A 25,849-nucleotide genomic window follows, 5' to 3' on the forward strand; every position below is an offset into this window, starting at 1 on the left:
GTAAATACTTGTAAATAGTTTTCTCTTCGACTCATTTGGCGGCATTTCAATTTTGCCAGTCTTTAATGATTAAAAATACTTTAACTTGGTTCCGAAATTGCCTCAAAATTAGGGCTATATGCCCTGATTCTTCAAGATTAACTAATTCAAGTGACCAGTCACAGTGATAATACAGCACCTAGTCCTAGTTTGAAGATTTCATGTTGCTTGACACATTTTTTTCTCTACTTGACTTAATGATGGCAACAGAATAGAGGAAATTTGCCCAATGTTAAGAGGCAAACAAACTATTATATATTGGTAAACAGGGTATTAGAATGTATTTCCTAGAACGATAAACAAGATGGGTATAGGATCCATTTGGATCTCTTAAAACTCTATTGTATGGTTATAGAAAATGGTTCCTTGGAATTTTACATAAGGTAGCTTCAGATAAACTATTCAATGAGTGTACAGAAGTAGGTAATTTACTGCTGTAAGAACTCTGGTGTATTTTCTAATCATATTATAGGAACTCTGAGTAGCAATTGTTAGATAGTTTATTTTCTCATTGATAATGTTATATTTTTGTTATTTTCACTTTTGATTTGTTTCTTCCTTGATACACCAACAAAACCTTTATTTTACACAATTTCCACAGATACTGTAAAATACATAGATGATTCATTTTACATATATTGATCTTTTCATCCATGGGAAATACAGGATGTCTCCTCACAAACTTTTCATTTTCCTCTGTTTTTTGGGTAACAACTTTTTGAAGTTTTTTATTAGTTAGAAATTTCAAATTTTTTAAGTGTAGTTGACCCATACTGTTACCATTAGTTTCAGATACAACTTTGTGATTTGACAAGTTGATATATTATGCTATGTTCGTAAGTGTATAGGTACCATCTGTCCCATAACATCCCTGTTACAGTACCATTGGCTATATTCCTTATGTTGTGCCTTTTATTCCTGTGACTTAGTCTTTCGGTAACTGGAAGCCTTTATCTTCTTTTCCCCTACATCCACTTTGTTCAACGTCCAACTCCCCTCCCCTTTGGCAACCATCAGTTTGTTATCTGTATTTATAGGTCTGACTTTGCTCTTTATTTGCTTTTTCATCTGAGGGTATTTTTTTTTTTTTCAGATTCCACCTTTAAGTAGAATCAAAGTTTTTTTTGTCTTTTTCATTGTGCTTATTTTACTTAGCATAATACTGCCTAGGTCCATCCATGTTGCCTCAACTGACACAGTCTCATGCTTTTTTATGGCTGTGTAATATTCCATCACACACACACACACACACACACACACACACACACACACCACACCCTTATCTATTTGTCAGTTGGTGGACACTTAGGTTCCTTCCATATCACTTCAACATAATATCTATGAAAATTCTGAGAGCATTTTTCACAGAAATAGGAAAAATGGTCATGGAACCATAAAAGACCCTGAATAGTCCAGCAGTCTTGAGAAAGAACAAAGCTGGAGGCATCATAGTTCCTGATTTCAAACCATGTTTCAAAGCTATAGCAATCAAAATGTTATGGTGGTCGCATTAAAAGGTGCATAGACCTGTGGAATAGAATCAAGAACCCAGAAATAAACTTAGGTCTATACACTAATCTAGTATTTGACAAGGGAGCTCAAGAATACTCAATGTGAAAAGGATAATCTCTTCAGTGGGAAACTGGATATTCACATACAAAAGAAATTAGACCCCTGTCGTAGATCACTCATTAGAAATTAAGTCCAAGTGGATTAAGGACTTAAATCTAAGACCTAAACCCATGAAATTCCTAGAACAAATTATAGGAGTGAAGCCCTATACTTTGGCCTCTCTAGTGATTTTTTTGGATAGAACACCAAAAGCAGAAGAATGAAAGCAAAAATCAGCAAATGGGACTGTATCGAACTACAGTGCTTCTGCACTGCCCAAGAAACCGTGAGCAGAAGGAAAAGACAACCTACAGAATGGCAGAAAATAATTGCAAATCCTATATCTGATGAGGGGTTAATACCCAAAATAGAGAAGGAATTACACCTCAATAGCAACAAACCAAATAATCTGATTAAAAAATGTACAAAAGACCTGTATGGACATTTCTCTAAAGAAGACAAGTTCATGAAAAGGTGGTCAACATCACTAATCATCATGGAAATGCAAATCAGAGCCACAATGAATTGCCACCTTGTACCTGTTAGAATGGTTATTATCAAAAAGGCAAGAGATAATAAATTCCAGTGAGAATGTGAGAAAAGGGGACACTTGTGCACTATTGGGGATGAAAATTGATACAGCCACCCTGGCAGACAATATGGAGGTTCTTCAAAAAACAGAGCTACCATATGATCCAATAGTCCCACTTCCTTGGTATTTATTCAGAGGAAATGAAATCACTATTTGTTAGAGATGTTTGCACTTCCGTGTTCATTGCATTGCTCATATAGCTAAGACGTGGAAACAGCTTAAGTGTTCACTGATGGATGAATAAAAAAAGAAATCACACACACAAATTTAGCCATTAAAAGGATGTGTTACCATTCGCAACAACATAGATGGACCTGAGGGCGCTATACTAAGTGGAGTAAGTTAGAGAAAGGCAAATGCTATATAATCTTACATATATGTGGAATCTAAAAAAGCCAGACTGCTAGAAACAGAGTGTAGAAAGGTTGTTACCCGGGGTTGATAGGTAAGGGAAATGATGAGATGTTGACGAGACTTTCAGTTATAAGAAGTAGTTATGGGGATCTAATATACAGCATGCAGACATCATGAGTATTGTATACTTGAAAATTCCTGGGAGTAGATCTGAAATGTTCTTATCATAAAACAACAAAAATGGAAATTCTGTGTGGTGAAGGATATATTAACCTTATTTTGGTAAACATTTTGCAACATGTACAGGTGCATGTTGCATTGTGTATCTGAATATCATATGTCAGTTATATCTCAGTAAAGCTGGAAAAATATTAGTTGACCCTACATTTGTAGGTCTATCTCTGGACACTCTGGTGGTCACGTTGTTAAATTTTTATTTTTAAAGATTTTATTCATTTATTTGAGAGAGAGAGGACCAGCAGAAGGGAGAGTCAGAGGGAGAGGGAGTGGGAGAAGCAAGCTTCCCACATGGGAGTCAATCCCAGGACCCCGTGATCAAGACCTGAGCTGATGGCAGACACTTAACTGACAGCCACCCAAGCACCCCAAATTAACTTTTATTTTAACTGGAGTCCATTACCCTTTAAATTTCATTTTATGTCTTTTCCTACCTTATAGTTGGATCCATTTGTGTTCTAAATTGAATTACTTTCAAGCTACTCTTTGAAGGAAGTTCATTTTGGTAGAAAATGTGTGTCAGAATTTGAGTTTGTTCAGAATTACTTACCCATACCTGGATCACATGTTGACTGATTTTTCAAGATCATATTGGACAATAAGATTTCTTGTGTAGTTTTTATCAAGGATGAGCAATAGTTATAATAAAAGAAGGTGAAATAGTTTAGAGGAAATTAACCTGGACTTGGACAGGTTTGTTGGTATTTCTAAATATCAAAACTTTTTTCACATTAATGTACAACATTTATTCCATGTTAGCAGATAAAAAGAGCTATGTATTGACTGGTAATTGAACCATGTGTATTTTTTTTTCTTAGAGTTTTATTGAGATATAATTAAAATACAGCACTGAGTAAGTTTGAGATGTTACAGCAGAATGATTATACTTACATATATTGTGAATAAGTTGCCATAATAAGTTTAGATAACATCCATCATATCATGTAGATATAAGGGAAAAAGAAAAAAAAAACATGTTATTTTCCTTGTGAAGAGAACTTTTAAGAGCTGTGTGTGGTTTAAGAAATGTCTCTTTTGTGGCATAATTGGTAATGTGGCATCCAGAGTGCACGTTCAAAAGGATAGTAAGTACTGCTCCTCCCTTCCTGCCTAGCTGTGTGTGGGTTTTTGTGTATTTTATTTTGAAAGTCCCATTTAATTTGAGTTCAGTTCATTTGTTCTGAATATTCTTAATAGCTGTATCTGATAATCCTACTTTCTACAAAGATTGATTAGTAAATGGAGCTCTAATCAAAAATTGCTCCTGACCATGCACATTCGCACTGGTTAATTATGGGTTATTCATTTTATTGTTCTTATTAGAAAAAACTAGGTGATCATTGATTAATGCTTGAGAACAAAAATTGGCAAGACAAAACTCACTAGAAAGTGAGCTGTCAAAAAAAAAAAAAAAAAAAAAAAGAAAGAAAGTGAGCTGTCAAATCTACTGACTCCTGATTAAGAAACAGGATATGGTTGATTTTTTTAATGAAATGTCTACTTAGCAAAAACCTTTGTTACCCTTCCACCATTCATGAAGTTCTGTAATTTAGGTAATAGACAAGGAAACGATTTTTAGTATTTTGCCCAAATTTAAAATAGAATTGTAATAAAACTTTATTTTTCCCAGGAGTTTCAGGTTAATTCTTAGAACAGTAAGAATAGTTAAAACAGTCATTTTAGTGTTGATTTTACTTGTAAGACTAATCAACACATCACATGGTCTTTTCGTGGTCACCTGTTACATAAAGTCACAATTTATCCAAATCTCTGTGTCCTCATGTAAAACGAAGAGTCAAGCCTGATGACCATTGAGTTGCCTTATTGTGCTAGGATCCTGTGAGGTTACAACCTAAGAATCACAGAAGTAATGAAGAGGGAGTGTGCTAGGTGGTGGTGATGAATCTGGTCACAACTCTGTTCATTTTGCATATGTTCCATACTAATCCCCAACTTGCGTTGGGTTCTTTGTTTTTACAAAAAAAAAAAAAAAATATATATATATATATATATATATATATATAGAGAGAGAGAGAGAGAGAGAGAAAATGTTGGATTTCATTGCCTTTTTTAAAAAAGATTTATTTATTTGAGAGAGAGACTCTCCAGTAGACTACCTGCTGAGCATGGAGCCCACTGCAGGGCTCCCATCTCATGACCTTGAGATTGTGACCTCAGCCAAAATAAGTCAGATGCTTGGGGATCCCTGGGTGGCTCAGCAGTTTGGCGCCTGCCTTCAGCCCAGGGCGTGATCCTGGAGTGCTGGGATCGAGTCCCGCGTTGGGCTCCCTGCATTGAACCTGCTTCTCCCTCCTCCTGTGTCTCTGCCTCTCTCTCTCTCTCTCTCGTCTATCATAAATAATAAATAAATAAATATTTTTTTAAAAAATCTTTAAAATAAATAAATAGATCTAAAAAAAAAGTCAGATGCTTAGTGGACTGATCCTCCTAGACTCCCCGATTTAATTGCCTTTTAAGAAAAATTTCTCAAAAAAACAAAGGAAAACCAATTTAACACATAGTCCAGCTTAAAAGTAACTCGACTCCTTTCATTATAAGCAGTGAGCTGATGAACTTGCTTAGGACCCATTTAATCTTCTCTTGAAGTCTAACGCATGAAGATTTTTTTTGCTATATATCATTTTGACTAGGGTAGTTTTTAAGTTTTAAAATGCTAGTTTTTTTGGTTTTTTTTTTTTTTTAAGATTTTAATTTATTTGTTTATTCATGAGAGACACAAAGAGAGACAGGCAGAGACATAGGCAGAGAGAGAAACAGGCTCCATGCAGGGAGCCCCACATGGGACTTGATTCCAGGACTCCAGGATCATGCCCTGGGTCAAAGGCAGATGCTCAACCGCTGAGCCACCCAAACATCCCTAAAATGCTAGTTGTTGACAGTAGATTATAGTTGACTAGATCAATATTATTGAAGTAAAATTCACATGTAGTGAAATGCATATATTTTAAGTTTACAGCTCTATGAGTTTTTTTCTTTAAGATTTTATTTATTTATTCATGAGAGACACACAGAGAGAGAGGCAGAGACACAGGCAGAGGGAGAAGCAGGCTCCATGCAGGGAGCCTGATGTGGGACTCGATCCCAGGACTCCAGGATCACGCCCTGGGCCAAAGGCAGGCGCTAAACCGCTGTGCCACCCAGGAATCCCAGCTCTTTGAGTTTTAATAAGTATATAAACCTAGCTCAAACAAAATACATACTATTTTTTATCATACAAGAACGTTCCTTTATAATCATTCCCTCTCCTCTAGTGCAAGATGGAATTATATTCTGTTGAAGGTGCTCTTTTTTTGTGTGTCTCACCACAATATGGTGTTTTTGGGATTCATTCATGTTGCTCTATGTTAGTAGTTTTTTGTAGTGTGGTATTAATCTATATTACTCTATTTTATGACTGTACACTTATAGTAATAAAATTAGTACCTATTTCTGGACATTTAAGTTATTTTAGTGTCATGCTAGTATGAATAAGCTAATAGGAGCATTCTTGTACAAGTCTTAGTGGTTGTATTTGTTTTTACTCATGTTGGGAGATTACCTATGAGTGGATTTGTTGATTTGTGTGGTACTTGTGTGTCTTATTTATAAGAATTGCCAAATGGTTTTCCATAGTGGTTGTACCATTTTATACTACCATCAACAATATATGAGACTTCCAGTTTGTACTTGTTGTTACCAACTCTTGTTATATATTTTTAATTATAGCTCTTCTTGTGGATGATTAATTATGGTAAGCATCTTTTTGTGTGCTTATGACCACTTGTATATCTTCTTTTGTAATATATTGGAATCTTTTGCCAATTTTTAAATTGTATTATCTTTTATTTATTTGTACGAGAATTTTTGTACATTCTGAATATAGTTGATTGTCTAACATAAGTAGTGTGTGTTTCTTTCCCCAGTTTTTGACTTGCCTCATCATTTTTATAATTTTCCTAATCCTGTCTTTCAGAGTGTCAAAGTTTGCCATTTTGATGAAATCCAGATTCTTGGGATTCCTTTTATTGTACTGGCCTGAAATTTTTCGCTTATCCCAAGATCATGAAGATATTCTTTTCTGTTTTTGTTTAGAATCTTTATAGTTTTAGCTTAGGTTTTTGACTTATCAATGGTCTCAAATTAACTTTTGTTTATTAGTGAGACAAAGGTTTGGTTCTCTCCTCTCCCTTTCTCCCTTCTTAGATATCCACTTGGTCTATTACCATTTGTTCAAACAGCTAGCTTTTCTCTTTTGAATTAACTTTGATGCCCTTGTTGAAAAATCAATTATCTGTGTATTGTCTGGACTATATATTGTTCCATCGATAAGTTTGTTTCTCCTGTTGTGCCAATTACTATTGATTGTTTAATTCTATACTTTCTAAGTCTTCCAACTTTGTTCTTTTTCAACATTGTTTTGGCTCTTCTGGGTCCTTTGCATTTCTACCTAAATTTTTGAATTGGGCATACCAATTTCTACTAAACAAAACAAAAAAACCATGAAATCTTGATGGAGTTTGGTAATTCATTCTTTTTGGGAAGGATGGCAATGTTAACAATATAGAGTCTTCCAGTTTATGAAAATGGTATATCTCTCCATTTATTTAGATCTTTTGTTTCTTACAGGAGTGTTTTTTTTATTTTTTTAGTATAGGTGTTTTGCCTGTATTTTATTAAATTTACCCTTAAGTGTTTCGTGTTCTTTGGTCATAAATGGTATTTGTAAACTTTATTTTCCATGTTTTCGTTTCTTGTATAGAGAAGTAAAATAGACTTTTGTATTTTGACACCATTACTGTCTGATCTTGATTAATACAAACAGACATGTCATCTGTGAATACACATGGCTTATACTTTTACTTGCCAATTTTTAGGATTTTTTTTAATAAATTTATTTTTTATTAGTGTTCAATTTACCAACATACAGAATAACACCCACTCATCCTGTCAAGTGGCCCCCCCAGTGCCCATCACCCATTCACCCCCACCCCCTGCCCTCCTCCCCTTCCACCACCCCTAGTTCATTTCCCGGAGTTAGGAGTCTTTATGTTCTGTCTCCCTTTCTGATATTTCCCACACATTTCTTCACCCTTCCCTTATATTCCTTTTAACTATTATTTATATTCCCCAAATGAATGAGAACATATAATGTTTGTCCTTCTCCGATTGACTTACTTCACTCAGCATAATACCCTCCAGTTCCATCCACGTTGGAGCAAATGGTGGGTATTTGTCATTTCTAATGGCTGAGTAATATTCCATTGTATACATAAACCACATCTTCTTTATCCATTCATCTGTCGATGGACACCGAGGCTCCTTCCACAGTTTGGTTATTGTGGCCATTGCTGCTATAAACATCGGGGTGCAGGTGTCCTGGCGTTTCATTGCATCTGTATTTTTGGGGTAAATCCCCAACAGTGCAATTGCTGGGTCATAGGGCAAGTCTATTTTTAACTCTTTGAGGAACCTGCACACAGTTTTCCAGAGTGGCTGCACCAGTTCACATTCCCACCAACAGTATAAGAGGGTTCCCTTTTCTCCGCATCCTCTCCAACATTTGTGGTTTCCTGCCTTGTTAATTTGCCCCATTCTCACTGGTGTGAGGTGGTATCTCATTGTGGTTTTGATTTGTATTTCCCTGATGGCAAGTGATGCAGAGCATTTTCTCATGTGCATGTTGGCCATGTCTGTGTCTTCCTCTGTGAGATTTCTCTTCATGTCTTTTGCCCATTTCATGGTTGGATTGTTTGTTTCTTTGGTGTTGAGTTTAGGAAGTTCTTTAAAGATCTTGGAAACTAGCCCTTTATCTGATAGGTCATTTGCAAATATCTTCTCCCATTCTGTAGGTTGTCTTTTAGTTTTGTTGACTGTATCCTTTGCTGTGCAGAAGCTTCTTATCTTGATGAAGTCCCAATAGTTCATTTTTGCTTTTGTTTCTTTTGCCTTCGTGGATGTATCTTGCAAGAAGTTACTGTGGCTGAGTTCAAAAAGGGTGTTGCCTGTGTTCTCCTCTAGGATTTTGATGGAATCTTGTCTCACATTAAGATCTTTCATCCATTTTGAGTTTATCTTTGTGTATGGTGCAAGAGAGTGGTCTAGTTTCATTCTTCTTCATGTGGATGTCCAATTTTCTCAGCACCATTTATTGAAGAGACTGTCTTTTTCCAATGGATAGTCTTTCCTCCTTTATCGAATATTAGTTGACCATAAAGTTGACGGTCCACTTCTGGGTTCTCTATTCTGTTCCATTGATTTATGTGTCTGTTTTTGTGCCAGTACCACACTGTCTTGATGACCACAGCTTTGTAGTACAACCTGAAATCTGGCATTGTGATGCCCCCAGATATGGTTTTCTTTTTTAAAATTCCCCTGGCTATTCGGGGTCTTTTCTGATTCCACACAAATCTTAAAATAATTTGTTCTAACTCTCTGAAGAAAGTCCATGGTATTTTGATAGGGATTGCATTAAATGTGTAAATTGCCCTGGGTAACATTGACATTTTCACAATATTAATTCTGCCAATCCATGAGCATGGAATAATTTTCCATCTCTTTGTGTCTTCCTCAATTTCTTTCAGAAGTGTTCAATAGTTTTTAGGGTATAGATCCTTTACCTCTTTGGTTAGGTTTATTCCTAGGTATCTTATGCTTTTGGGTGCAATTGTAAATGGGATTGACTCCTTAATTTCTCTTTCTTCAGTCTCATTGTTAGTGTATAGAAATGCCACTGATTTCTGGGCATTGATTTTGTATCCTGCCACGCTACCAAATTGCTGTATGAGTTCTAGCAATCTTGGGGTGGAGGCTTTTGGGTTTTCTAGGATTTTTTTTTTCTTTCTCTTTTTTTCGTTTGTTTAAAACATTTCAAATTAGTTTGAATTTCCAGTACTGTGGTGAATAGAAATGATAAGAATAAATACCTTGCCTTGTTTTCAGTCTTAGGTAGAATGAGTTCAATGTATCACAGCTAACAGGGTTGTTAACTGCAGGGATTTTGAAGATGTCACTTGTCAGATTGAGGAAGTTGTTGTTCTGAATTGTTTAAAATATTTATCCTGAATGGATATTGAATTTTGCCATGCTTTTCCCACATCTTCTGAAATGGTTATATGGTTTTCCTCCCTTAATTCTGTTACTGCACAAATTATATGGTTTTTTGAATTCTAAAACAACCTGGCATTTGTGGGATAAACTTTGCTTCTGCTACATTTTATTTGTCTACATTTGTTAAGGATTTTTGAGTCTAGGATCATGAGGAATATTCATTGGAAATCTTTTTTTCTATACCTTAGTTGGATTTTGGTATCACGATTATGCTCATCATAAAAGGGATGTTGACCTTCATTTCCTCTGTTTTCTGGAAGAATCTGTGTAAAATTGATTTTTTCTCCTCCTTATCAGTGAAACTATGCTTGTAGTTTATTTTAAATGTGTATTTGTATTTGTGTGTGGAGTTTTTTTATTATAAATCTTAATCTCTTAGCTATAGGATTATATTATTAATTTCCTGTTCTTACCACAGTTTGGGCATCCATTTCATCTGAGTTGCATATTCATTGCAATAAAATTACTATCTTACCTTTCAACTTCTTAATGACTGTAGGATTTATAATTATATGTCCCTTTTTAAATTAGTGATTTGTTACTTTATATTTTCTGTCTTGTCTCACTCATTGTCTACCAGTTTTATTAATGTTTTTGTAAACAACTTTTGGCTTTGTTAATTTTCCTTCATTGTTTTATGTATCAGTGGCTTCTGTTCTTTATTACTTTGTTTCTCTGATATTAGAGATCTTTCATACACTTAATTTAATTCTATTGTGGTCAGTAATATCCACTGTATGATTTCAGATTTGAAGTTAGTGACACTTATTTTATTGTCAGTAATCCATGTTTGATCTTAGGCTCTTGGTTAACCTAGTCACGGTTTTGGTTATTGATGTGAAATTTAGGAAGAGCTATAGGGAAATATATCCCCAATTCAATATGTAATAAAAGTGGAACCCAGTGTATGTAAGTATCAGTACTTAGTACTCTGGTATCTGACTCATTTATGTCTTCTGTACTCAGGATTTGGGGTAGTTTATAGCCATTCCCCCATGAGGAATTTTTTTTTTTTCAATGTTAACTTCTGTGTTTGCTTGACAAGTAGATTTTTTTGAAAGAAAGTAGTTACTCTTGTCTGTTGATGCCTTTTAATCACTCCTAATTCTTTATCTCTCTCATCATCATTTTCGGTGATAACAAAAAGTCTGATTTTTGTCATGCATATTGTATGATAACAACTTCAGCCAGACCCTGAGTTTAAGCCCAGTTCTTCCCCTGCTGCCTGTATGACCCTGTTCAATTTACTTAATCTTTCTAAACCTTCACTTTCTCATATATAAAATGGGAATGATAATAGTATTTAGCTAGAATTAAGTAAAATGTAATTTTTAACAAAACAAATTATAAATGAAGATAAATACCTGCTTTATGCTTATTAGTAAAACTACCAGACCAGTCTGTCTGAGTAGTAGGTCTTTAATACTATCATTTGATGTTGATGAAAACAAAAAAAAAAAAATAAAAGAAAACTACTTTTAAAACTGGTTGCCTGTAGAAAGGAGGAGTAGAAGTGAAAGAAACAGGGCAGAGAGTATTTCCTTTTCATTGGGAGTAAAAGTGTAGTGAGATTAGCAGATACTCTCAGAGTATTCTTTATTACCCACACATTCTTTATTTTCTTGGAAAAAATACAAATCTTTGAAATATTAACAAAACTAGACGTGAGGTTTTAAGGGTTAGGTATTTAAGTTGCAGAAGATTTAAATTGCCATTCTGAAATAGCAGAATTGGGCAGCCCGGGTGGCTCAGTGGTTTAGCGCCACCTTCGGCCCAGGTTGTGATCCTGGAGACCTGGGATCGAGTCCCGCGTCGGGCTCCCTGCATGGAGCCTGCTTCTCCCTCTGCCTATGTCTCTGCCTCACTTGCTCGCTCGCTCTGTGTCTCTCATGAATAAATAAAATCTTAAAAAAAAAAAATTGTTTTGAAATGGCAGAATTTCCCTACTTATAATATCCTCATTCCTAAGGTGAATTTCCCCTTTCTATTATGTTTCACCAAATTAAATGCACCTTAAGATACATATTTTTTCTTCTTGGTAATAGATTTGAAATAAATAGAAAGCACATCATGAATGAATTAGTTGCTTTTATAGGTCCTATTGGTGATGTTTCTCATTCTCAGGTTCTTTTCTTTTTTTTTTTTTTTAAAGATTTTATTTATTTATTCATGAGAGACACACACAGAGAGAGAGGCAGAGACACAGGCAGAGGGAGAAGCAGGCTCCATGCAGGAATCCTGACGTGGGACTTGATCCCGGATCTCCAGGATCACGCCCTGGGCTGAAGGCGGCCCTAAACCGCTGAGCCACCGGGTCTTTTTTTACATTAAGATTTTATTTATTTATTTGAGAGAGAGAGCACAAGCATGAGTGGGTAGAAGGGCAGAGAGTCCCCACTCAGCAGGGAACCCACAGCTCAGGACTCAATTTCAGGACGCTGAGATCATGACTAGAGCTGAAGTCAGGCCTAACTGCCTGTACCACCCAGTTGCCCCTCCTTCTCAAGTTTATATTGTCAACTGTTGAAACACATGAGTAGTTGAATGATTCCAATTAACCTTTCATGGTGACCTTATTTTCTTATCTATGAAATCAGGATACATATGTAATTTATTGTTGATATTGGCATAAATGAAAAGTTTATTTTTTATATGTTTTTTAAAGATTGATTTATTCATTCATGAGAGACAGAGAGAGAGGCAGAGACACAGACAGAGGGAGAAGCAGGCTCTTCACAGGGAGCCCGATGCGGGACTTCATCCCAGATCCTGGGACCACGCACTAAGCAAAAGGCAGACACTCAACTGCTGAGCCACCCAGGCATCCCTAAATGAAATAGTTTAAATCAATTTTGAGAACATATAGGATTTTGAGAACATATATGTTAAATATAGTCTTGATAATTAGATAATCCAAGGATTTTCCTTGTGATTAATTATAATGTAGTTTAATGTCTTATGCTAAAATCTTTGATGTAAAAAATTGTCCTCATATAAATCTATTAGAATTTTTTAGTGTTCAGAAATATTTCTGGGAAATTTTAAAGTAATTTCATCTGATTAAAAACCGTAAGACCAATTATTACAAATGATTAGGTTGCATTTTTTTCTTGAGGCTTTCCAAGGTGGTAGAAATTATTAATTGGTAAGATAAGGAAGTTTTGGGTGGATAGATTTAAAGTGTAGAATATTTTGAGAGAATTGATAGAATTAATTATAAAACCTTTTACAGGTTTTATTTTTTTATATTTTATATTTTTAAAACACTTTTACAGGTGTTTTCAAAATGAAGTTTGCATACTTTATTGAGCAGTAGAATTTTTTGATGTGTTTGTTTTCATTATACTGAGAGAACAGGAGAAATGCTCAGCTGTTAAATGGCATTTTATTAGATGGTCTTAATTAAACAGTTCATCAGTATCTGAAAAAAATGTATATAATGTCATATAACCAAATTATTATTAAAACTAAGTTTGTTTATGACCTAGAGGCCAGAAATAAATTAGAAGTTTGGAAGAAAAAAAGAAGAAAAAAAAAGAAGTTTGGAAGAATTATTAGAGATTTCAACTAAGCATTAGATTGACTCAGAATCATAATACTGATTAATATTTAAGTTAGAAAAATACTTGTTTTATGATAGTTCATTTAATGTCCTTGTTGACTATGACATTTAGGCAGGATTTATTAAATATAAACTGTATTTACTTAGGATACCACCTTATGCTTGCTGTTCTTTGCAGTTTCTTAGGAAATTAAGTCTTACTATTCACATTACCAACAAATTACTGTACCAATATAAGTTACTGAAATCATCTCAACTATAACTTTAACAGTTACATTAAGATTAAAAACACTACTTAGAAAACCATTAGGAGATGATATTGGTATTTATGAATATGAGCAGGAGGCTTTTGTTCATTCTAGTCTAAGCTTTAGAAGAGAAAATAGGGATTTAAAAAGCCAGATGATTTTATATTTGATATGGGCAGAATTCTCTGAGTGTTGAGAACTGTTAATGAATGAAGTGGGTTGTAAAGAATTCTTTTGGGATGTTTATTTCTGAAAATATGCTCACCCACTTGCTTATTAATTTAACTGCTATGCTTACTGGAGGCATGTGATTTCTGACTTTTAAAATCCTAACTTCAGTATTTTTGGTTTTTTTCCCCCCTTTCCTTTAGGAGGAGCATATTATTTAATATCTAGAAGTCTAGGGCCAGAATTTGGTGGTGCAATTGGACTGATCTTCGCTTTTGCCAATGCTGTTGCGGTTGCTATGTATGTGGTTGGATTTGCAGAAACTGTGGTGGAGTTGCTTAAGGTAATTTCCCTTTCTAAACATTTGTTTCCCAAATCTTTATTGAGGGGTTATGTGCCACTTCCCATATTAGATCCTAGGAAAGCAGTGATGGACACAAAACGTGTCCTTCAAAAAATTTAGTGTAGGAGACAAACTAATGATGAGACATTGTCAGAAATGGGGTCATGCATGGTAGGGGACCTAGGCATCACAAAGGGTAATCATTCAACTTACTACCACCCAGGAAAGGGGATCACAAAGGAGTGTGAGGAAAGGTTTTCCAAGAAAGGGATTCTAGGTGTTAGGCAAGTAGGAGAGGTAGGGTATGACATGAAGGGGATAAGGGAGAAAAGGGAAAAAAAGACCTGGAAAGGGTAGAGTACGGTGTGTTTTTAAAAAACATTCTGTAAATATTTCTCTATGATTGGAGCACAAAGAGGAGAGATTTAGGACTGACTGACGGCGGGACGGGTCAAATCAGGAAAGGTATTGTCTGCTGTTAAACTGTGGTTTTAATCTCAATTGTAGTGAGGGGCACATGATCAAATTGGGGCCTGAAGAAACACCTGATCACAGTATATATGGAGCATGGATCTGAGGAATCACAGGTGGAGAGGGAGACCATTTAGGAGGTTGTAGCTATCCTGGGAAAGGGATGGTGGCACACATTCAAACAATGCCTAGTGGAGCTGGACATGTGGGTGAACTGGAGAGATTTTAAAAATGTTAAATGAGTAGACTTGATGATTATTGGGATATGGGAAATTAGAGAAAGAGAAGGAAGGATTTCAGGTTTATATACAGATTTCTGAGTTGGAGGTTTTTTTTAAAGATTTTATTTATTTATTCATGAGAGACAGAGAGGCAGAGACATAGGCAGAGGGAGAAGCAGGCTCCCTACAGGGACCCCGATATGGGGACTCCCAGGACTCCAAGATCACACCCTGAGCCAAAGGCAGACACTCTACCACTGAGCCACCCAGGCATCCCTGAGTTGGAGGGTTAAATGAAGGGTAATGGCATTCACTGTGAAATAGAAGCATAGGAGAGTTTAGTTTGGGATGTCTGATTTGAAGAACGATTGGTATATCTAAGTAGAGTTGGCCAGGAAGTAGTTGATAATACTACTCTGGAGTTTAGAAGATAATTTGTTTGAAAAGAGTCATTGGGATATGTGTAGTTAAAGCAGTAGAAGTGAAATAGAATTCAGCATTATTAACTGAGAGGGACCTTGAAAGACACCTATGGTTGTTCATGTTAGGTTAGGTTGTAACTCTTTTCTTCTGTAGTCATATGCGGTCTGTTAGGAAGTATAAGATTTGAGAGGGACTGGCACTGGCATTGGCATTGACCTTATCTGTAGAGGCCAAAGGGATGGGAAAAGCAAGGGCTTTGAGAAAGCAAGCAGTATAACTATTAAGAGTTAATACTCTTCCATTATTTAGTTTAGCATGTTTTTAATGTCACTGATAGTAAACCACAAACATTTTTGCTTAAAGAGCAGGAACAGTGGGTGTTTTTTGGACGACTGCATGAAAGTGTATTCATCTCTTTTTCTTATGCAACTTAAAAGACCATTAAAAGCATGACTTTGCTAATCACAGTGATACAAAATACATTTCTTTAAAAAGTACTGTGAGTTCTGCTTAGGCACAGCATGATTTTTATTTGCTTGTTAGAAATTTCAGTTTTGATTTATTGAGTCTGTATTAAGTGTAGCATTAATTTGATAATTTTTTTGATTTCTTGAGATTCTCGAATGGTGCCTCAATAGTACATACTTGTTACTTTTTCTTAGGTCTCCCTGTTCATTCCTTACATAGGCATTTATTCCACTTCTTCATGTAAGAAGTTCTGATGTCTCTGAAGTGTTTCCAAAAGAATTAAAGACTTTATCTGAATAACTAATATTGTTCATTACATTTATAATTCTCTTTTTCTAGGAACATTCCATACTTATGATAGATGAAATCAATGATATCCGAATTATTGGAGCCATTACGGTGGTGATCCTTTTAGGTATCTCAGTAGCTGGAATGGAGTGGGAAGCGAAAGTAAGTAACAAACTCACTGGAATATATCTGTACATATTTAACATATGAACTTTTAGAGCTTTTGTTTATGGACCACTCTAAAGTGTGGTAGTATTTTTAGATTTTGAAGATTCCTTAAGTGTTCATTTTCAGAGAAGTTTATGTATCAGACAAGGCAGGGAAAGGAATGTTTGGTGAAAACAGTGTAGCATCTACTTAAACACAGTACTTTCTAACTTTGGACTTCCTATCCCTTCTCACCTCCCTTTCTCCCTCCTCCCCTCTCTTAATCTTGTTTGAAGTTATTTAGAATCACTCAGGTCAATATGTTAGGTAGCCCAAATTAAGCTCTTGGCTTTGTAATTTATTTAAAAGTTCAACTTCAAAAATAAACACAAGGACAATAAACTACCAAGTTAGTTCCCATGAGAGCTTAGAGGCACTCATTTTGCTCCTTGTTGTTGAAGTCTCAGAAGTCATGGCTACCAAAGCCAGGACCACTGTTTCTGGGAAAAAAAGTCACATGTTAACCTTGCTGAAGTCACATGTTAACCTGTAGGCAGAGCACTTGCAATTATTTCTGTGTGTTTAAGAGAATGTTCCTCAATACACCTCTGCTTTCCTGACTAATGCATATCCATCCACAAGGATGCTGCTGAGGATCTCCAAGTCTCTTCTAGGTGTCTTCATGTTCCTTCTTATAAATCATGTAAGACCACATATTTCTGCTATATATGAGCTGTGGTAATACTTACTAGGTCAGAAATTAGAAAAATTGTAAAGAATAATATTCCCAAGGTTGTTTTTTTAAGTCAAAAGTATATAATTAAATCATTTACTTATGTATTTAAGTAGCTGACTTTACTGAAAAGAATAGAATTTCATACTACCTGACATGATTAGCATTTAAGCAGTTTTTATTCCCATGGATGACACAGGGTTTTCATGAGTATCTATTTAACTTTATTGGGAGTTTGAGAGTGGAGAAGGAGAGGTGGGGGAAGGGGGCAAAATAGTGAATGTAGTCAAATGTATAAAATTGCAGTTATGAAATAAAGTCACAGGGATGTAATGTGCAGCATGGTGACTATAGTTAATAATGTATTGCATATCTGAAAGTTGTTTTTTTAAAAATGTAGGTCTTAAAATTCTCATCACAAGAAAAAACAATTCTTTAACTATGATCCTGGATATTAACTAGACTTGTATGATCATTTCACAATTACATGTGTATAAATATTGAATCTCTTATGTGGTACAGTGGAAACTGATACATTGTTATATATCAGTTATATCCCATGAAAACAAAACAAAAAGAGTGATGGAGAGGAGATGGTAATTCTCATAGATTGTTCCTTCAAGTCCCATTGCTACTTAAATCCTCTTCCTGGATATTGTCTTCTTCTTTCTGTACTTTTTCTTCTTTTCATCCTGTGGCTGTCAGACATTAAACGTTATGTTTGGACTTGGTATAAAACTTGTGTTCGTAGGAAATAGGTTTTCCATATCAATATTGTACTTACATTGGTGGAGGCAGTAATAATGATAAAGGATGAAAAACCTACAGTGTTATGGAATTCATATACTGCTTTATGATTTGTGGGATGGCATGCACATCTTTAATTCATTTCAGAAATATTTGGCATGATCCTACTTATGCTATCCATGTTTTGCCTCAATATATTGAACATTTTAGGACAGTTCTTTAAAGATTGTTCATGTAATTGAAGTTTATCGAGCACCTTCTTTGTGCTTAGCACTTTTTGAAGCAGTGGGGAAATGAGACAGAAATCAAATTATATGGTAGTGAAACTGAATCACTGTAGAGACATGAGAGATTTGATTTTGATTTTTCATGTTTAAAATTCCAGGCTCAGATTGTTCTTTTGGTGATTCTACTACTTGCTATTGCTGATTTCGTCATAGGAACATTTATCCCTTTGGACAGCAAGAAGCCCAAAGGTTTCTTTGGTTATAAATGTAAGTAAAAAAGATAGAATCTCTTTTTAAAGGTGCATATTATAGAATTCTGTTATTAAATAAATTTAGTACATTGCAGATGCTTTGTAATAGGATTGATTTTGGTGGAATGACACATTAATTGACAATCCAATTTCATATTGTCTCCTTTATGTATGTGATGGTCAGAGTAAAGTACCACTTCTATTTATGTCGTTTTCATTCTTAGCATCAAAATATGATAGAATATAGAAAAATCAGTGCTCCTGAGGAAAGGTGCGTTTGTTCTCTGTCATTTTGGGAATTTGTAACTGAAATGATGACTTTTCTCATATGCCTTTTTCATTCTTTTAGTTGTATTTCAACACAACAGTCAAAGTGCTTACACTTATGAAGGAAATACTCATAGTATAATGGCAACTTCAACTTGTCTGCAGTTTACATTATAAATTGTGAGGATTTTCCACAGTTTTCATCTTTGTGACTCTTTTCATTCTGCTTCCTATTGTCAGTGCTGTCATCAGTGAAATTCACTTGTCATTTGTTATTTCCTTAAGTCTCTATCTGTATTTCCCCCACCATCGCCATGCTCCTATATCTCCAAAGGGTGAAATGAAGCAGGAAAGAACACTTGTGGTAGCATCAGAGAGGCTTCCCACTTAGATGTGTCTTCAGTTGACAAAAACTCCTCAAAAAAACTCCTCGTTTTGAAGCCCTAGAAGAAGAGGCTCAGTTGTGGTACTCCCTAGTTGTTTAGCCCAGAGCTTCTCATACAGATCTATGAAAAGATACAGAATGCATATCAGCGCACTTCTTCCTTCACAGTATCTTACTGAAGGGGGAAAATCAACTGACCAACTGTGGATCTTAGAGACCTAATTGGTTTACATTCTGGTGTAAGCTTTCTAATCTGTTTGCTCACTGGTAACGTACCAGTCCTTAGGTCATTTGTGAGTAGCACTGGTTTGGCTTCTCTCAGACACTGATTAAAAATGTAGGTCTTAAAAATGCATGCATAGTTTTCTCATAGGAATTGTTTCAAGATTTTTACTTTAACTAGTGACACTTACCTATTGTTTGTGCTTGCTAGTCCTGGGTTGATAGTGTGATATCCGTTCTTATTACCAGTATCTGTGCCTACTTATAAACTGGCCTTTAAATTCCTGATTTTCTGGATTGGGGGAAGAGATGTCTACTAGGCATGCCAGCAGTGAAAGTTAGTAGCATCACTTAGATACATAGTTTTTTATATTTTATGCTTTCAAAAACTATATTTGTGACATTTCTTCTAATAAAAACTGATTTTTAAAAGACTTTATTTATTATGAGAGACACAGAGAGAGACAGGCAGAGACATAGGCAGAGAGAGAGGCAGGCTTGCTGCAGGGAGCCCAATGTAGGACTTGATCCTCAGACCCCGGAATCACGACCTGAGCCAATGGCAGACGCTCAACCGCTGAGCCACCCGGACGTTCCAAATAACTGATTTTTTACTTAAAATTTTTTATGTTGTAAATTTGAACATTTCTTTTTGCAACTATATTTCTAAATGAAATATTAATAATTATAGTGGAGGATTATTTCTAAAGTAATTATATATTTTGTTTGTGACTTCAGTTAATTTAAAAATAGCTGCAAATATTGCTAAGCCACATTTTTCACTGCCTTTTTCTTTTTTCAGATCTTTGGCAACTTATAAAAGTATTACATTGATATCTAATAATATTGTCTAAGTAGCATATCTGGGTTTTTCTTAGTCTGAAGTAAATAAATCTAAATATACTTTGGGATGTGACTTTTCTTTTTTGGTGGTTGATACTGTTTGCTGTCTTCTCATTTATTTTACTAAGGTAGTGAATACCTAATTGCTTCAGTAGAAGACCTGGCACATGGTAGTTATTATTCAGATATTGGATTGATGGATAGACAAATAACAAATTGGTTGTTTCAGTGTCAGGGCCCATCAGGATAGATGGAAACAGTAGTACCAGCTGAAGCTTTCATCATTGTTAAAATGGAAAGGGACTTTACCTAGTTTGCCTAAGCTAAAAATGCTATGAAAGCCTGATGAATAATTCAGCATCAAAAATTAAGCAAGTCACTACGAGGAAATAGAGAAAGCTGTGTAGATACGTTGGATGTAAGAAAAAAAATGGGTCCAGATTAGTATGATCTTTTTTTTTCCTACCTCCTTTCTTACTTATTTCCTTGACTGACCCCAGACATTGAGAGTTTATCCACACGGTGATTGACATTTGTACTAGTGATAACAATTAAGCTAGAGGTACTTGAAACATAATTAGTAAGGTATACAAAATACTAGGCATGACCCAGGTCAAATCATTTTTGTTTTAAATGTTTCCCTCATACAAGTAAAGAGGAATTCCGTGCTTCCATTAGAAGATAGGAATTTACCAGTTACTTGAAGTGAAGAAAACCTAGGGATCATATATACATAACACTTAGACTTGACATAATTATAATGGTCTAATCTGCTATCCATTAATTGCCAAAGATATTTTGTTCTCCACAGCTGAAATATTTAATGAGAACTTTGGACCAGATTTTCGAGAGGAAGAGACTTTCTTTTCTGTATTTGCCATCTTTTTTCCTGCTGCAACTGGTATTCTTGCTGGAGCAAATATCTCAGGTGATCTTGCAGTAAGTATTAAAAGTACTGTATCCATTTTGTATGAGAAAGGATATACATACATTTATTTTTAAAGGTAGACTTAAAATTTTTTTCTTGTCTTCTAGGATCCTCAGTCAGCCATACCCAAAGGAACACTCTTAGCCATTTTAATTACTACGGTGGTTTACATAGGAATTGCAGTATCTGTAGGTAAATAGCCTTGCATTTTTTTTTACATGTTTCAAAAATTTCATGTTGTACATACTTTAAATATTTATTTCCATGATATTATATTTCTAACTTTTAATTTCAGAAATATTTCAATAAAAAGATTGAGTTGCATGTTTTATTTTAATTTTTTTTAAAAGATTTTTTTTATTTATTCATGAGAGACACACAGAGAGAGAGAGGCAGAGACACAGGCAGAGGAAGAAGCAGGCTCCATGCAGGGAACCTGATGTGGGAGTCGATCCCAGGACTCTAGGATCAGGCCCTGGGCCGAAAGTAGGCACTAAACCGCTGAGCCATCCAGGGATCCCAAGTTGCATGTTTTAAATCAGAGTTTCAGTAAACTATTAGTGGTTTTACAGATACTACCTAAACCACCAGATGCTGTATTGTTTTTTTCTCTAGGATTTTTATTAATGAATGTAAAACAAAATTATGTAAAGTCTTACTGTAGACTCTTACATTTCCCTAAGCTATAATTTATAGAAGATTCATGAAGTAGAAAGTAAGTGCATTTTATTCTGTGATCTTTGTGAAATTTTTAATATTTTGTTGATAATTCTTTTATGTTTGCATATATAATGTTAGTATATGAGAATATTGTTTCAAGACATTTAAGCAATGTTTGGCATTTTTTACCATAAAAACTGATTTTGGCAGACAGGACATATTATTTGAATGAAAAGTGTTACTGAAGTCTTACTAAACTGAATGAACCTATTTTTCAACCTTTTACTACATACATGAAATAATAGCATTTTAGAACTGCTGACCGCAATGGTCAGCTAGTCTCTAAATCACTATTTTTATACATGAAGGAATGAAAACTGAGATTCCCTCCAGTTAAGTGACACTTGATTTAAAGAATTGTGTCTTGGCAAAGAGGGATTTTATTTTGATTTTTAGTGAATTTTTTAAAGGCTCTTAATAAAGTTTTATTTAGCTAAAACATTCCCAGGAAAAAAGTGTGATTTACATGCAATCACTATAGATAAACTGTATCAAGTTTATTACACTTTCATAAAACTATACCTGTAAAACATATTTTCCTGAATTGAAAGCATTGTTTTATAATATAACCTCAAAAAGTCCTGTTTTTACAGTTAAATGTTTGAAGCATGCTACAAGAATAAAACTTAGTTTCATACCAATCTAAAGGATCAAAGTCCAAAATCATAGACCATAGAATATAAGGTTTTCATAGTATTTCTGTAAGAAAAGTTTATTTTTGTCAAAAACCCAGTGATTCATTTTAATGACAGAACACTATTTACAAACTCTACTGCTAATTTGTGTAAATATAGTTTTGAAACTTCATTAAATGAGAGAAATACTAATGTTATCATCATGGTGGGCTAAATTCACCTTTAAAAAAAGGAAATGAATTTCATTTTTTTTAAGACTTTAGAGAGAGAGCAAGCAGTCACAGAAGGGGAGGGAGAGGAGAAGCTAACTCCCCACTGAGCAGGGAGCCCAACATGTGGTTCCATCCTAGGACCCTGAGATTGTGACCAGAGCTGAAGGCAGATGCCTAACAGACTGACCACCAAGGCAATATGTAAATCTCTGAAATTTGTGTGGAAAAAAGTTATATATATAAGCTTAGCAAAATATTTTTGTGTTCCCTAAAATTTCCTGGAAATTTAGTCTTAATTTAAAGAGTGATATAACTGATTATGTTTCAAATTGGAAAATAATTAGTTATAGCAAATAAATGTTTTCAGTTTGTATCTGACTCTGACACTGTGAGTTGTCATACTGACTTCATCTTGGCCACAGGAGCAATAGGAGTAGCTCTTTCTCCCGACACTCAGGAGCAGGGCCAGCATCTACACCAGTGGATGTGTAACTGGTTCAGAGTTAAGGGAACATTTTCTCCCCCAGTCACTTCCAATGTAGAGTATTAGAGGGTGAAACACATAAAAGCATAGCTGCTTTAGGGTAGACAGGGCTCTCTTCTCCCCTCACCCCAAATGGTTTCATAAGTACCTTCAAGGAAACACCGCTTTGCAAACACTTCTCTGAGAGTTAGATGAAGAAATTTAGGAAGAAAACCCAATGCAGTCTGTCTAGTCATTAAAATATTCTTCCTTTCACACTTAATTTTCTGTTTGTTCACTTTTGGCTGCTATGTTTATAATTTTTACCTCCTATATGATAAGACAGGAGTGTTATCATACTTCAAAAGTCCAAGGGATGGTAATTACTAGTAGTTATACATCATAAGTTCCAAATAATGAAGTGCTTTTTTCCAAGAAAACTTTTATCACAGTGTGGAAGTTTTCAATTTTGCACAAAAGTAGAGCACTCTAACAAACTGTCACTCAGTTTCAACAAAGTTACCATTAAGTAACATTGTATGGTTAATCTTATTTCACCTGTCCTCATTCCTTCTGCCCCATGGATTATTTTAAGCCAACCTCAGCTATCATGGTTTGTCTTATTATCAGGGTAGACTTACTTGAGCCAGAGGTTTAAATAGAATTATAAATCATTAATGTTTACATTGTTACCCTTCACAAAAGATTGATACTACCTGAGGTCTGATCTTTGGCATGTTTCGCATATAAAATATTTGGAATACAGGAAAACATTTCTACCATTTGGAACTCTTTGAACACAACATTTTTATATGCTTACTTAACCAAATAGGCCTGGAAATAGTTTTGCTCACTACCATTTTCCACAATATGCAGGGTTTTTAAATACACATGGGTGCATTGCTAGTTTTTGTAAGGTTTTGTTTCACTACGTAAATATTGGGGACTGTGATGCTTTTCCAATTCTGTTCATGTAAATTACTTAAACCATAAATGCGGGAAGCCTGGGTGGCTCAGCCGTTGAGTGTCTGTCTGCCTTTGAGTGTCATGCCTGCAGGGCATGATCCTGGAGACCTGGGATCAAGTCCCACATTGGGCTTCCTGCATGGAGCCTGCCTCTCCCTCTGCCTGTGTCTCTGCCTCTCTCTCTGTGTCTCTCATGGATAAATAAAATCTTAAAAACAAAAAAACAAACAAAAAACCGTAAATGGTATATGGAAATGGCTAAAAATGTAAATACTGTTAACTAGTAGATGTTCAGTCAGTACCATAAATTCCTTTGTGGATATATATAATTCTGAAATGAATATAAATTTTAGTTACATTTTCTTATTGTCCCTTGACTTCAGGTTCTTGTGTTGTTCGAGATGCCACTGGGAACGTTAATGACACTATTGTAACAGAGCTAACAAACTGTACTTCTGCAGCCTGCAAATTAAACTTTGACTTTTCATCTTGTGAAAGCAATCCTTGTTACTATGGCCTAATGAACAATTTCCAGGTAAGCTTCATATTTATGTTATACGGACATTGTATATCTAGAGGTCAGACTGCTTTCAGAGTACAGAGTGCTTTACTTAGAAGGGAAGACCATTGTTACTTTTTACCCAATTATCTGTTCAAAAAGTCTGTAGATTGGGCAAATAGAAAAATAACAAAAAGGTAAAATCTGAAGCTGTTCAAGAGCAAAAGGGCTCCCGGGGGCAAAACTTTCATGATAGGGTATAATATATAGTATATATATATGTAGCATATAGTTTTTGAAAGCAAGGAAGCATCTCACACGCAGTCATGTTTGTTAGGTCTATTTCTAGATTCTCCATTCTGTTCTTGTGGCATTTCCATCTATCCAACCACCAGTACCATACATTCTTATTTAGAGTAGTTCCCTGATAAGTCTTGAAGTCAAGTAGATTGATTCCTTGCACTTTATCCTTTTTCAGAATTGTCTCAGCTTTTTTACTTCCTTTTGCTTTTTCATACAAATTTTAGAAAAATATTTGTCTACAAAAAGTCTTGCTAAGATCTTGATAGGAACGTGATAGGAATACATGTATGTATTCAGAGAGAATTAATATGTTCACTATGTTGAGTGTTCCACTCCATGAACACAGTATGTTTCTCCATTTATTTAGATCTTTAGTTTCTTTCATCAGCATTATGTAGTTTTTCCGAACTCTACATGTTTTGTTAGATTTATACCTAAATATTTCATTTTTATTTTGAGTATTTTTATTTTATTTTTTAAAGATTTTAGTTTTAGTAATCTCTACACCCAGTGTGGAGCTGTAACTCACAACCCCAAGATCAAGAGTTGCATGCTCTACCAATTGAAGAGCTCACCAATTGAATTGCATGTTCAACCATTATTTTAAATTAGTTCAGTACTGATTGAAATGAGTTTTCTAATGAGAGATGTCTTCATAATTGCTTTATATTATAAACTTCCTTTTGAAAAGGTATTGGTGAATAGGACTAGTGTTATTTAGATAAGGCCCATGTAGTCATGCTGTGCTAAACCCTCATTGAATAATATAATTAAATTCTTAATGGATATCGGAAAGTTTGTGACTTTTTAAAACATATGAACTATGTAAAAGATAATAGTACTCGTCTAGGGATACCTGGGTGGCTCAGCAGTTGAATGTCTGCTTTCAGCTCAGGCTTGATCCTGGAGTTCCGGGATCGAGTCCCAGATCTAGCTCCCCTTGTGGGACCTGCTTCTCCTCCCTCTATGTATGTCTCTGCCTCTCTCTCTGTGTCTCTTGTGAATAAATAAATAAAATCTTTAAAAAAAAAATACTACTAGTCTGGTGTTTAGAAAATATCACCCCTTCTTTTTATTGCCTCTATAAGGTTCTGAAAACAAAATGAAATTTTTGTGAAATTTTGGGTTTTTACAGAGAAGATTATACTAATTCAAAGTGAAAACTAAAA

General features: G+C 35.0%; 1 protein-coding gene and 1 long non-coding RNA gene across 4 annotated transcripts in view; one reads left to right on the forward strand and one right to left on the reverse strand.

Moving 5' to 3' along the window:
* Positions 1-25,849, forward strand: part of SLC12A2 (solute carrier family 12 member 2) — a 112,828-nt gene that overhangs the window by 34,515 nt on the left and 52,464 nt on the right. For both annotated transcript variants that reach the window (XM_072840873.1, XM_072840874.1), the window contains exons 5-10: positions 14,122-14,261; positions 16,184-16,294; positions 18,145-18,253; positions 20,766-20,893; positions 20,990-21,074; positions 24,262-24,413. In XM_072840873.1, coding sequence (XP_072696974.1) covers positions 14,122-14,261; positions 16,184-16,294; positions 18,145-18,253; positions 20,766-20,893; positions 20,990-21,074; positions 24,262-24,413 — 725 coding nt within the window. The remainder of the gene's footprint in view (positions 1-14,121; positions 14,262-16,183; positions 16,295-18,144; positions 18,254-20,765; positions 20,894-20,989; positions 21,075-24,261; positions 24,414-25,849) is intronic.
* Positions 1-25,849, reverse strand: part of LOC140641286 (uncharacterized) — an 86,629-nt gene that overhangs the window by 16,150 nt on the left and 44,630 nt on the right. The gene's annotated exons all lie outside the window — the stretch shown is intronic.

This window comes from Canis lupus, chromosome 10, assembly GCF_048164855.1.
Source record: "Canis lupus baileyi chromosome 10, mCanLup2.hap1, whole genome shotgun sequence".
Classification (NCBI taxonomy): domain Eukaryota; kingdom Metazoa; phylum Chordata; class Mammalia; order Carnivora; family Canidae; genus Canis; species Canis lupus.